Genomic DNA, 14,954 nt, shown 5'->3' with positions numbered 1-14,954 from the left:
GGCGTCACTTTGGGCTCTGGGTCGTTGTGACGGTATTTCTCACTATTTTTAGATTTTTTTTACAAACCAAACAATCAATCGATTAATCGAGAAAATAATCAGCAGATTAATCCATAATGGAGATAATCATTAGTTGCAGTCTGACACAAAACAGTTCAAAATGAGCTCCACCTCACTGCATGAGTATGTCTACTTCAATTCTTAAAATATATTTACCTGATAATACTAAATAATATAAAAAAATTTAGTAACATTTTCAATGCAGAACTTTTTCTTGTAACAGAGTATTTTTACAGTATGGTATTAGTACTTTTACTTAAGTAAAGGATCTGAATACTTCCTCCACCACTGGTCGCTGTAATATTCCTCCTGTCCATACCAGCTGTGTAGAGATCCCTTTCTAACCTGATTCCAATGTAAGTGATGGAGGACAAAATCCACAGTCCTCATTCTGTGTAAAGATTCAGCAGTTAAGAGTTAGTCAAATCAAGGGGGTTTCTTCTAAAGATACAGTCTTGTTAGTGCAATATTCTCTCTTTTTGTTTCCCCGGACATCCTTACTGAGCTGCAGAGAAGGCAGAATAACAAAAAGGGAATTTCAAACTAAAAAGACTTTGATATTGCTCACCTAATTTGACTAAGTGCTACTGCTGAAGCCATTAGCTTTGGTTAAACTCTGGAATGCATTTTTGCACAGAAAAAGGACTGTGGATTTAGTCTCAAACGTCTTCCATTAAAAATAGTATTAGAAGGGAATCTCTTGGACAGGAGGATCAATTACAGCAACCAAAAACTGTTGACTGACTAGAAAAAAATGAAAACGTTTTTAAATGATTATATTTTATTTATTAATTGTCTTCTCTAATACCAATCAAACATAATACACACTAAAATAAAAATATCAATATTCCAATTAATATTTTAAACATTTAAAGACAAAGGTGCATTGCACTTTCCCACGTGAACCTGAGTCTTTGTCTGACTTTGAATGCTGAACCTAAACGTTGCCAGGTAAGTGTTTTTGTAGAATTATATTTTTTAATCTTCTATTTCAAAAACTGCCTACACATAAACACTTGTATGATTGGGCAATGTTTTGTATTTTATCTTACTAAGGAAACAATTATGGTAAATAAATGTAAACTTGATGAAACAGCTCTTACATTCTCTTGCTTTCAATAAAGCGGCACAATATGAACTAGAAAACAAACACTGTAGCTATTGTTTATTTTTTTATACAATATAATAACAAAATGATATATGGTGTGTCCATTGTAACCAATTTCAATCGCTTCATGATCACCTTTAAAATGGCCTGAGTCCGTTTATATAGTTTAATATATAGTAATCTTAAATCATTTCATTATCATTTATTATCAACAATGTTAAAGCAAAAACTATGTTGAAGCAAAAATGATCATAAAAATTATATAAACTCAATTACATACATCTCAAATGAATATAAAATAAAGTGGGTGTTTAAAAAGTATAAACATACCATATAATATAAACATATGCACAACTTTGGACATTTTAACATTCAGTTGATAACATATAACAAAACAACTTACATCCGTTGATCTTTTAATAGTACCCTAAAATCCACAAATTTCCTCTTTAAGTTTCAACATCAGTAGTAAACTGGAGAGAAAATATTGGGATTTTGGAGGTTTTGGTGCCATAACTTAACTTTAATGTACATAGAAAGAATACCTACTTTTCAAGCAAGTATTGTATCGTGCAAATATAGTACAAATTACAAAATGTAATAAAAGTTTAACTTTACATATTAAAAACAAGTGCAAGAATGCTGCATTGTATTGTAGGTTGCATCATTACAAAGCAACAAGACTGGCTTTATATACAAATAAAAACCTTAAATGAGGCAGAAAGTGACACATAAAAAAATGCATAGGCATAAATCATACAATAACATATAACAGATTAAGTCACAATAAATAAACCATACCAAAGCACACTAAAAGAAACATTTGGTAACACTTATGGAAACATTGGTGGTTTGAAACCTACATAAGGTTGGAGAAAAAGAAAGTTGACCCTTTTAGGTCATTTTCACCTGGAACTTCAAGGTCCAAGTTTCTTGGATGAAAGGCAGGCGGCCCGAGTGTGGTATATTTGCGATTTGGCATTCTTTGATTTTGTGCTTGAGTGGGAAAAACAGTGACGTAGTATCCATCTGAACTGTCAGGTACCCTTATTCTTGGATCTTGAGAGAAATGTGGCAAACGTGCATCACGTACCGGCTGCATTGTTCTCTGGTGCTTTGAGTATATATCAATGTCACCAGGAGGAGTTCTATTGGTATGTCTGGGGTCCCTCATGTCAAGATTAACACCTGACGGGGAGATCACCTGTCTATAGTTATGTGATGCCTGGAGGTCCAGTTTTGAACCTCTGGCTCTAAGCACATGATCCTTTCCTGTGAAATCATCAATGTTGAGATCTGAACGGTTGTGATCAATTTGGTGGCCTGAATGAGCATCCACCAAAGGGTAGCTGGACCTTACTTGGGTCCTAGGTGACTGTCTATTAGTGTGACGAAGTCTAGCATCTCCATCTATGTCCAGGACAGGCATTCTCATGTTTACCCCCGTGATATCTGATCTGCGATTCTTATAAGAAGATCCTTTGAAATGCAGCTGTGGATTCTGCATTGCTGCTTTCACCATGCCGGGGTCCATGTTTGGAGCACTAATCTTTGGACCTGTGAAATTCCCCTTCAACTCTGGTGGTTTCACATTCACTTTAGCATTTGGAGGAGAAATATCCAGATTTGTTGGTCTCAGAGGTGTACCAAAGTCAATATCAGACCCTGCCCTATTAAGATCTGGGCCTGTCAACTGAGGCAGCTTGAAAGAAGGGAGTTTGAATTTTCTGTCTGCCAAATCAAGCTCATTCTCAGGACCCTGGAAGTTTCCTGAGGGAACATTCATGTCAACGTCTGGACCTCTTATTCCTCCTTTGACCTGAGGGGGAGTAATGTTCATGTCAGGTCGTCCTATGTTACCATCTATTCCTATATCAGGACGTTTAGCATTGAGGTCTATCTTGGGACCTTTGAACCTGGCATCAGGCAAATCAAAGTCTGGCATACTTATACCAGGGCCTTTCAGTTTAGGTCCTGAAAGATTCATTTCTGGTGTTCTTGCCTTAGGTCCAGAGAGACTGAGGTCTGGTGCATTTAAACTTGGCATTTTAAATTTTCCTTTTGGACCATTAACATCTACATTCGGGATATTCAGGTCAGGCCCCTGTAGGTCCCCATTTATGTCAACATTGGGACCTTTTGACATCTTGATTTTGGGCTTTTTGAAATTTACATCAGGAAAACCAATGTTGACATCTGGAGTGTTCATATCTAACCTGGGAGCTTTAATGTCCATGTTTGGTAAGCCTAACTTGGGGGCATCAATTCCACCTTTCATCTTTGGGGCTCTGAGATTCAAATCTGGAGTTTTCAGTCCTTTCGGTAATTTGGCATTAAGATCTGGTGACTTGAGGTCAAAGTTTGGGCCATCTAACTTTGGACCAGAAAACCCCACATCAGGCATTTTCAAATGAGGCTTTTTAAATTTTCCAGATGGGCTGCCAAAGTCAGTTTTGGACCCTTTGAAGTTGACGTTGGGTGCATTGATGTCGATGTCTGGGACATCGAAATTGCCATCAATCTCAGGTCCTTTTAAGCTTGGTAGATTCATTTTAGGCATTTTTACTTTGGGCATTTTCAGCTTTGCTTTGGGTGAACCAATGTTGACATCTGGAGTGTTCATGTCCAACTTGGGAGCTTTAAGGTCCATGTTTGGCAAGTCCAAGTCAGGGGCATCAATTCCACCCTTTATCTTTGGAGCTTTCAGACTAAAATCCGGTGATTTCAGATCTGTGTTTATGTCCATGTTTGGCCCTTTGGGTAATTTACCTGAAAGATCGAATTTAGGAAATTTCAATTTTCCTGAGGGAGCATTAACATCCCAGTCTGGAGCATGAAGTTCTGCCTTTGGTTTTGCCAGTTTTGGCATCTTCAGTTTACCTGATGGCATGTCTAGTTTGGGGCTTTTAAGATCAACCTTGGGCATGTTTATGTCTGGTGCATTTATTCCACCATGAATGTTAGGACCAGATAGATCTAGATCAGGGGATTTGAGGTCCAAGTTAGGGCCTTCTAACTTTGGACCAGAAAGGCCAAAATCAGGCAGGTTAAAATTTGGCTTTTTGAATTTTCCAGATGGACCAGAAATATCAAGATCTGGCATTTCTACATCAGCTTTAGGACCTTTAAGATTGACATTGGGTACATTTACATCAACATCTGGACCATCTAAGTTGCCATCAATCTCAGGTCCATTTAGGCTTGGAAAACTAAATTTAGGCATCTTGAGTTTGGGCATCTTAAATTTTGCTTTGGGTGAACCAATGTTGACATCTGGAGTGTTCATGTCCAACTTGGGAGCTTTAAGGTCCATGTTTGGCAAGTCCAAGTCAGGGGCATCAATTCCACCCTTTGTCTTTGGAGCTTTCAGACTAAAATCTGGTGATTTCAGATCTGTGTTTATGTCCATGTTTGGCCCTTTTGGTAATTTACCTGAAAGATCGAATTTAGGAAATTTCAATTTTCCTGAGGGAGCATTAACATCCCAGTCTGGAGCATGAAGTTCTGCCTTTGGTTTTGCCAGTTTTGGCATTTTCAGGTTACCAGATGGCATGTCTAAGTTGAACTTTGGAGTATTGAGGTCCAATTTGGGGCTTTTAAGATCAACTTTGGGCATGTTTATGTCTGGTGCATTTATTCCACCATGAATGTTAGGACCAGATAGATCTAGATCAGGGGATTTGAGGTCCAAGTTAGGGCCTTCTAACTTTGGACCAGAAAGGCCAAAATCAGGCAGGTTAAAATTTGGCTTTTTGAATTTTCCAGATGGACCAGAAATATCAAGATCTGGCATTTCTACATCAGCTTTAGGACCTTTAAGATTGACATTGGGTACATTTACATCAACTTCTGGACCATCTAAGTTGCCATCAATCTCAGGTCCATTTAGGCTTGGAAAACTAAATTTAGGCATCTTGAGTTTGGGCATCTTAAATTTTGCTTTGGGTGAACCAATGTTGACATCTGGAGTGTTCATGTCCAACTTGGGAGCTTTAAGGTCCATGTTTGGCAAGTCCAAGTCAGGGGCATCAATTCCACCCTTTATCTTTGGAGCTTTCAGACTAAAATCTGGTGATTTCAGATCTGTGTTTATGTCCATGTTTGGCCCTTTGGGTAATTTACCTGAAAGATCGAATTTAGGAAATTTCAATTTTCCTGAGGGAGCATTAACATCCCAGTCTGGAGCATGAAGTTCTGCCTTTGGTTTTGCCAGTTTTGGCATCTTCAGTTTACCTGATGGCATGTCTAGTTTGGGGCTTTTAAGATCAACCTTGGGCATGTTTATGTCTGGTGCATTTATTCCACCATGAATGTTAGGACCAGATAGATCTAGATCAGGGGATTTGAGGTCCAAGTTAGGGCCTTCTAACTTTGGACCAGAAAGGCCAAAATCAGGCAGGTTAAAGTTTGGCTTTTTGAATTTTCCAGATGGACCAGAAATATCAAGATCTGGCATTTCTACATCAGCTTTAGGACCTTTAAGATTGACATTGGGTACATTTACATCAACATCTGGACCATCTAAGTTGCCATCAATCTCAGGTCCATTTAGGCTTGGAAAACTAAATTTGGGCATCTTGAGTTTGGGCATCTTAAATTTTGCTTTGGGTGAACCAATGTTGACATCTGGAGTGTTCATGTCCAACTTGGGAGCTTTAAGGTCCATGTTTGGCAAGTCCAAGTCAGGGGCATCAATTCCACCCTTTATCTTTGGAGCTTTCAGACTAAAATCTGGTGATTTCAGATCTGTGTTTATGTCCATGTTTGGCCCTTTGGGTAATTTACCTGAAAGATCGAATTTAGGAAATTTCAATTTTCCTGAGGGAGCATTAACATCCCAGTCTGGAGCATGAAGTTCTGCCTTTGGTTTTTCCAGTTTTGGCATCTTCAGTTTACCCGATGGCATGTCTAGTTTGGGGCTTTTAAGATCAACCTTGGGCATGTTTATGTCTGGTGCATTTATTCCACCATGAATGTTAGGGCCAGATAGATCTAGATCAGGGATTTGAGGTCCAAGTTAGGGCCATCTAACTTTGGACCAGAAAGGCCAAAATCAGGCAGGTTAAAATTTGGCTTTTGAATTTTCCAGATGGACCAGAAATATCAAGATCTGGCATTTCTACATCAGCTTTAGGACCTTTAAGATTGACATTGGGTACATTTACATCAACTTCTGGACCATCTAAGTTGCCATCAATCTCAGGTCCATTTAGGCTTGGAAAACTAAATTTAGGCATCCTGAGTTTGGGCATCTTAAATTTTGCTTTGGGTGAACCAATGTTGACATCTGGAGTGTTCATGTCCAACTTGGGAGCTTTAAGGTCCATGTTTGGCAAGTCCAAGTCAGGGGCATCAATTCCACCCTTTGTCTTTGGAGCTTTCAGACTAAAATCTGGTGATTTCAGATCTGTGTTTATGTCCATGTTTGGCCCTTTTGGTAATTTACCTGAAAGATCGAATTTAGGAAATTTCAATTTTCCTGAGGGAGCATTAACATCCCAGTCTGGAGCATGAAGTTCTGCCTTTGGTTTTGCCAGTTTTGGCATTTTCAGGTTACCGGAAGGCATGTCTAAGTTGAGCTTTGGGGTATTGAGGTCCAGTTTGGGGCTTTTAAGGTCAACCTTGGACATATTTATGTCTGGTGCATTTATTCCACCACTGAGATTGGGACCAGAGATATCTAGGTCAGGTGATTTGAGGTCCAAGTTAGGGCCATCTAACTTTGGACCAGAAAGACCAAAATCAGGCAGGTTAAAGTTTGGCTTTTTGAATTTTCCCGATGGACCAGCAACATCAACATCTAAGTCACCTTTAGGACCTTTCAGGTTTACCGTGGGTGCATTTAAAGCTACATCTGGGCCATCTAAGTTTCCATCAATTGCAGGTCCTTTTAAGCTTGGGAAGCTAAATTTAGGCATTTTCAATTTGGGCATTTTAAATTTTGCTTTGGGTGAACCAATGTTGACATCTGGAGTATTCACATTGAACTTGGGAGCTTTACGGTCCATATCAGGCAAGTCCAAGTCAGGGGCATCAATTCCACCCTTTATCTTTGGAGCTTTTAGACTCAAATCTGGTGAATTAAGATCTGTGTTTATGTCCAAATTTGGTCCTTTTGGCGTGCCAGAAAGATTCATTTTAGGCAATTTCAATTTACCTGAGGGACCATCAACATCCCAGTCTGGAGCATGAAGCTCTGGCATTTTCAGTTTACCTGATGGCATGTCCAAGTTGAGCTTTGGGGTATTGAGGTCCAGTTTGGGCTTTTGAAAATCAACCTTGGGCATGTTTATGTCTGGTGGATTTATTCCACCACTGAGGTTGGGGCCAGAGATATTGAGGTCAGGTGATTTGAGGTCCAGGTTAGGGCCATCTAACTTTGGACCAGAAAGCCCCAAATCAGGCAGGTTCAAGTTTGGCATCTTGAATTTTCCCGAAGGCCCAGCAATACCAACATCAGGCATTTCTAAATCAGCTTTAGGACCTTTGAGTTTGAGATTGGGTGCATTAATATCCATGTCTGGACCATCCAAATTGCCATCAATCTCAGTCCCTTCTAGGCTTGGACGACTAAATTTAGGCATCTTGAGTTTGGGCATCTTTAATTTTGCCTTTGGTGAACCAATGCTGACATCTGGAGTGTTCACATCTAACTTTGGAGCTTTAATGTTCATGCTTGGTAAGTCCAGGTCAGGGGCATCAATTCCACCCTTTATCGTTGGAGCTTTAAGACTTAGATCTGGTGATTTTAGATCCGTGTTTATGTCCACATTTGGTCCCTTTGGCAATGTGCCTGAAAGGTTAAATTTAGGCATATGAAATTTGCTTGAGGGAGCATCAATATGCATGTCAGGAGCATTCAAGTCAATATTTGGCTTCTTCATTGCTGGTACTTTGAATTTACCTGAGGGCAAATCTAAGTTGACATCTGGGCCAGAAAGATCTAGTTTGGGTTTCTTAAGGTCCATCTCGGGCAAATTCAAATCTGGATCTGCATCAATGTCAAACTCTGGCTTAGACAAATGAAGACCACCTGATGGCAGGCCTGGTCTGTTTAGAGATGCATCTACGTCAATGTTTGCTCCTTTTGGACCTGACAGGTCTAAGTTGGGTATTTTCAGCTTTGGCATAGTGAATTTTCCCTTGGGTGAACCAATGTTTACATCTGGAGAGTGGAGGTCTACATTTGGAGCTTTGAGATCCATGTCTGGTACACTCACATCAGGAGCATCTATGCCTTTTATCCTTGGGGATTTCAGCGTTAGTTCAGGCGTTTTCACCCCTGCATTGATATCCACATCTTTTTTCTTTGGAAATGCGCCAAAGAGCTTAAATTTTGGAAGTTTAAGCTTGTCAGAGGGAGTATCTACATCAAGCTCTGGGTCTTTGAGATCAACACCAGGCAAATTGATGCCCCTTTTTAACTTAGGAGTGGATACATCCATGCCTGGAGTTTTTAACTCATATTCAGGGCCTTTAACTTTAGGCCCAGATAGCCCAAAGCCTGGCATTTTGAGCTTTCCAGATGGTCTTGCAATATCCAAGTCAGTTGAGGGTACATTTAAGTCAACATTTGGGTCCGCAATTCCATCTTTGAGATCTGGCGCTGCCAACCGCACTTCTGGTCCTGCTAAATCACCATTAAAACCTGGAACTCGAATGTCTGGTAAATCGAATTCAGGCATCGTAAACTTAGGAGCCTTGTATTTTCCTTTAATGTCAACCGATGGGGTGTCAATGGCTAAATTCGATCCTTTTAGGTCAGCTTTGGGTAGATTTATTTCAGGTGTATGAATTCCACCTTTTATCTTTGGACTTTTGAGACTGAGGTCAGGTGTTTTAACATCAGCTTCACTTTTGCCTGAGAATCCAAATTTGGGCATAGTGAATTTACCAGATGGGGCATCCACATCTAAATCCGGAGATTTAAGATCAATCTTTGATTTCTTAAGTGGCAGTTTGAATTTTCCTTTAGGCATGTCAATGTCCGGCCCATTTAGATCAAGTTGTGATACATCAACACCTGGCATTTCTAGGTCTGGGTCAGGGGATCTCCCAGACAGCATGAGCTTGGGTGATTCTACATAACCAGAAGGATTGTCCACATTTAGATCTGGGGTTTTCAGTCTCTTGGAATACTTAAGACTGAGTTTACCTGGTGGAACATCTGGGGTTCCTACATCTGGCATCTTGACCTCACATTCTGGACCACTTAAAGAAGGTCCAGAGAGGCCTAGGTCGGGCAGTTTGAATTTGGGCATTTTGAATTCTTTGTTTGTTTCTTCGATGCCCACTTTGGGAACACCAGTGGCAAAGGATGGACCAGTGATATTTCCTCTATTAAGGTTCATCCCCATGTCAGCAGTACTAACATCTGAAGCTTTTAAGTCCATACCTATTTCTGGAGCTCTAAAAGTTCTGTTGCTTTCCAGTTCATTTTGAGGTCCTTCAAGATTTGGCATTGTGAAGTCAACTGATGGACCATCAGTGCTTGGCAGTTGAATACCAGCTCTAGTGTTGACATTTGGACCCTCTGGTAATGTTCCGGACAGATGGAAGTCTGGAGCTTTAAGCTGTGGACTTCTAGCATCAACCTTCAGTCTTGGTACCTGAGCTCCACTTAGAGTAGTCCCACTCAAGCCGAGACCCAACGGTGGAAGGTTCAGATTGCTGCCATATGTTAATTCTCCAGTGTCATGAGATTGTGAATCAGCATCAAAGTCTGTGCTCAAAGACTTAGTTTTCAGAAGTCCAAAGTCAACTCCGAGGCGAGGTAACCCCATGTCATGTTTTAGGTTGACCTTGGATGAGCCTGATACAGTTGGCTTGGCGGCAACCTCCCCGTTCACACAGCCCTCCTCAGCACCAAGCAAGTCTCCTCTCATAAACTTCTTGATTTTGGCATTGTAGAGTTTGTTGTAGGAATCCTTCAGCATCTAGTAATATAAACCACAACTTGGTGATTGGAATGTAACTATAATAGCAAGGATTTTTGTAACCATATTTTCTAGCAGTTGGGGTGGGGATCAATCTTAGCATTGTTTCAATGTAATGCAGATTGCAGCATAAACACAGCTCTTAGTTGAACATTATAAAAGTGCTACCAGAATGAATGCCCTTTAAATTACAGGAAAACCAAATAAGAACCTGTTGTTTTGGTGGAACCTACATTAAAACCTTTAGCATAACATCAGAATATTTTAACAAATGTGAGTTGTGTTGCTGACCACTGCTGCACGAAGGTACAAGAAAATGATTGATTAACTTATTCATTAATTTCGTTTGACCTAATAATATCTGTATTCCACCTACCGTGTCAGGACTCTTGGCACACTGGTCCAGATTTCCGAGGCTCTTGCTCAGGTTGTTCCTGGTGAGGACTTGGATCTTGCCATCAAACGGCTCCATCAGCTTCAGTACTTTTAACACCTCCTCTTTTGATAGATGATCAAAATTGATTTTTGCCCCCACAATTTCATCCCCTGAAAAAGAAAAACCAAGTGTGTGCATAAAACAACAGCTTATTCCAGAACATTCACATGCTCTAATGGGTGCAAATCATAATGTATCACTTAAAGGGTAGCCTTAGACTCAAAACCCCAAACCTGGCCCTAACAATGCCAGGCCATTGGGCATTGGGTTTTATGTAAAAGAATCACAGCATGATACTCTGATTAATCAGCGAAGCAAACCTCCCAAACAAGTTTTTAACATTTGAGTGTCCTCAGAGAGCTTTTGAAAAGAACTGCTATGCTGTATTTTGACCACAATCTGTTAAACATACATTTACACTGTCTGATCAGAACAACAAGCAATCCATTACAACAGCACTGTAATAAATAGCACATTTATTACTTTATTTTATATAAAATATGAGTTGCATTGACACAGTTGTTGATTGTGTTAGTATTGTATTGGACTGACTATTGAAAGGTGTTTCTAAAATTCTGTATACTTCATTTACATAAATGGAGGAGTAGAAATATTAGAGAGAGCTTTCAATTTAATGCAGTATAATACTGCCAATCAAAAAACACAAACTGCAGCCCAAAAATCTACCATAAGGTTCAGTGCAAAAACAACTGAAGTAGTGAACTCAATAAAAACTGCACATTTTAACTAAGGCAGTATGTATTGCAGGGCTATTACATCATACGATGTCTCTTCTGCTCACTCAGTCTAAAACATATAGGGTTAACACAACCTTGGATTGAGTCAAATATACAATGATTTGCTTGAAATTGTAAGGCGTGTTCTTGTGGGTAAGAATTGTTTAAACTCTAAAAGCTAAGATACTATTATGCCTTGCAGAAATACAGAAGGGTTAAGGGTCATACCTTTCCTCAGTCCCCGATTGGCTGAGCCACTGTTGTTGATGCCAGAAACGACCAGCCCCTCCTCCTCTAATTGCTCCAGGGTCAAGGCCTCAGAGAGACTCCTTCCCCTGCGGTGTGCCGGCTGAAAAGCAAAGATGTTACATAACGAGGTTAAAACAGAAGCACTCCTCAACAGAATTAGCTTTTGAAAGCAACACACAACAGAAATGTAACTATTATACAGTAGAATGTTTAACATTTTAACACAGAACTAAAACAATATGTAGAAGTTTCTTACCATGATCCTTGTGTTTCTGTCACAGCGGCATTGAAAAATCCCTTTTGACTAAACCTATAAAGGAAAATAAAATGTTCAGTAAACAGATTAAGCTATTGTGGGAACCTGATATATAGCAGTTCTTCACACGTGTGACATACAGTGCAGCTTATGAGATACAGTATATTTGTAACACGTTAAAGCTTATAAAACAAATCAGCAGGAACATTAGTTGGTCTTCAATGAAACAGATGAACCAGGATAATCCAGCAAACAGCTCTGATCAAACAATAGTTTCACCTCTCAAATCAGTTTAAACCACTGAGGTAAAGGAAGACTATTTAAGAAGTTGGTGTACTAAAGATGCCGCAACTGATAATTGGGCAGTTGACGATCCATACAGAAGATTTTGAAGACGGGATGGATTAACATATTAACTATGTTGTATAGCTCAGTAGAAAATACAAACACCTGTAGTATTGCAGTGTTTCCCACAGGTTGAGAATTTATTTGCGTTGATCAATCCATGGCAGAAGGGACTGAGAGAAACAGTGCAGCTTTCTTGCAGTAACTTCCAACTAAAAAACAAATTTTTTCCCCCCCAATCTATACAGTTGCACATGAATGCACCACTCTGACAAACTTCAGTCTGTTCACAGTTTTAACTGCATTTCCAAGCAGACCTTTGAAAGGAGGGAACAAGAAATACAAAAACATAAAAAACCTTTGGGTGGGGCAACCTATTCAGCCAACTAAATAAATTCTATGTCTGGGAAACAATGGTATTGTTTTATTTTATTACAGTTTCAAGAATCAACAAAGGCAAGGGGAATGGTATGCCTTTAGAAAGCAATGTTTTCACAGCAGAAACAGAAAAGAGACATTTTTCAAAGCTTTTTTTAAGTTTTAAAAAGCTACAGTAATTTTTACGTTTATGTTGACATTTTACATCCTTTCTCAGTTAATTTAGACCAAAATAAATACTATGTACTATGAAATTCTCATATGAACACATGTCCTGAGACAAATTTATTTTACTGAAGATTAAAAAAAAATAGGCAGCGCAAAACAGTTTTACTGTATGCAGGTGGATGAGTGACACCCAGGTAACTCCGCAGGTGCATCTCTCAGGTATTTGAGTTATGGCCTTGGGGCTCTTGGGCCATAACTGAGGGAAATCAGGAACAGGTTTATCAAGAGTGCGAACAAGTGTTCTGCTGTTGGGTGTTTCCTTTTTGTAAGCACACAAAGTCAAAAGTAACCACACACCCACCACTTTCTAGTATAAAAAAATCCTGCCGGACCACTGGCGCACCTCCAATGAATCCAGACACACTATGTTCTATCAAGATTGTGTGAAATGACGTGTAAAGACGAGCTAGATGAATGACACTGTGATTTATTCTACATCACCACCGAACTGCAGTTTTTACAACTCCACGCATTAGAATAAAAGAATTTAAATTAAGAAAAGAAATCTTCGGTGACTTAGCGATCGCATGTAAAATTCAATCTATATGAATTTAAAAACAGATAAATGCAGAATTTCACACAGCATCAGTTTTCCATTGCAGCAACAAAAATACAATGTGATCAGGCAAAAAGGACTAAATTAATACTACAATAACTATTGCAGGATTATCGTATTATCATTGTGATAGTTACTAAAGAATTCAAAATGACATGGCAGAATGTTAAAATAATGTTCATCCCCTTTAAGTCAAATTACAGTCAAATATAGAGCAGAATATTCAGAAAAATATGTTTTCAGGTTTTTAAGATGTCAAGCTGGGACAGATTTTGGTAAAATCTTACTCAACATTCATTCAGACACGAGAACTGTGAACCACAAAATCTCCACGAGCATTTTGTCACGATACAATTATATGAAAAGACACAACAATGACTAATTAATCAATCAAAACCTTTATATGCATTTAACTCATATTGCACATGGCTCCAAATGACATCTGAGCAAAGGAAGCAGCTGATTTACTACTTAAAAAGTTACATATTAAACATTTAACAGGTAAGCCAAAGTGCACGTTCCTGCAGTTATAAAAGTGAAAATGTTCAGTCAGTAAGAGCTGGGTGCACAATAGACGTAGTAATCAATCATAAAATGCTTCTCCGGTTTTTTTTTGAACAAGGTGCAGACCAGTGCGAGTGTAAACAATGTAGGTCCATCAAAATTAACTGTTCTGTTTTTTAGAAAAATTTAATTATGAGTGTTATGATAAAAGGCAGGTGGGAGAACAGAAAGCTGAAAACAGACTGTGAAAGAGAAATAAAACCTTTCAGAGAAACATACTGCCTGGTTGAACAGGATGCACTAATGGCTGTCACAAAAATAAAGACGTGTTTAACAGATTCTCAAAGGAGTCAAGATGAACAGTACAGGAGCTGAGACTTGACAGAAACTACCTGGATGACGGCACCTGAAACTTGGAACGCAGCCCACTGTCACTCAAAACCTGCCACCTTAAGGACCAGGCATCCCACAGGATGAAGCCCACAGCTGGAAAGAAAACTTAGAAATGAAACTGACCTCAGGGTCCATCAGGTTGGCGTCTGGCCTCCGTGTTGTTGAAGTTGTGCGAAGAGTTTCAGCACAGAGTTATCAGTCCATGCTGTTCTCTGCAGGATGTGACTGAGGAGAGGAGCGCCAGTCAGGTGGACGAATACTTGACTTGAAGCAGACAAACAGGTTCCACCTTAAAAGACCTGCCTCCATTAACTGTCAACAGACATAGACGCACACGCATATTCATATCACACGCCCTTATGCAAGCACACCTTGATTACCACATGCCTGCGGCTCATATGCATACAAACACAAACACACCACAGTGGACAATAACACAACTTCAATCTGTGTCTTGCTTTTCCTCACATGTCAACACATCTGTTCCTACATGCACACATATGAAGTCTAAACACACACACACACAATATATATATATATATATATATATATATATATATATATATATATATATATATATATATATTTTTTTTTTTTTAATGCCAGCATTATAGTCGAAATCTCGACTTTCAGGAACCAAAACAACATAAACCAAACACTCCCCAACAATGCTGGCCTGTGCCAAGGGAGCGGCAGGCGTTCACTGTGTGAGTCACTCTGATTACAGTCACCTGTTGGCCACAAAGACTGCTGTCTGTGTGAGTCTGG

The 14,954-nt window shown here is 39.4% G+C and overlaps 1 protein-coding gene across 1 annotated transcript; it reads right to left on the bottom strand.

Annotated features, from left to right (window-relative positions):
- Window positions 1-1,194: 1,194 nt before the first annotated feature.
- si:ch211-69b7.6 (neuroblast differentiation-associated protein AHNAK) lies at window positions 1,195-14,674 on the bottom strand. Its single transcript, XM_044189553.1, has 5 exons — window positions 14,310-14,674; window positions 11,783-11,836; window positions 11,506-11,626; window positions 10,481-10,650; window positions 1,195-10,104 (listed from the first exon to the last, which is right to left on the bottom strand). The coding sequence occupies exons 2-5, from the start codon at window positions 11,783-11,785 to the stop codon at window positions 6,196-6,198; spliced, it is 4,203 nt and encodes a 1,400-aa protein (XP_044045488.1). The 5' UTR covers window positions 11,786-11,836; window positions 14,310-14,674; the 3' UTR covers window positions 1,195-6,195.
- Between the last annotated feature and the right edge of the window lie 280 nt (window positions 14,675-14,954).

The sequence above is a fragment of the Siniperca chuatsi genome, linkage group LG3 (assembly GCF_020085105.1).
Source record: "Siniperca chuatsi isolate FFG_IHB_CAS linkage group LG3, ASM2008510v1, whole genome shotgun sequence".
NCBI lineage: Eukaryota > Metazoa > Chordata > Actinopteri > Centrarchiformes > Sinipercidae > Siniperca > Siniperca chuatsi.
Note: the sequence above shows the minus strand (reverse complement) of the source record. Positions and strands in the feature narration are given on the sequence as shown.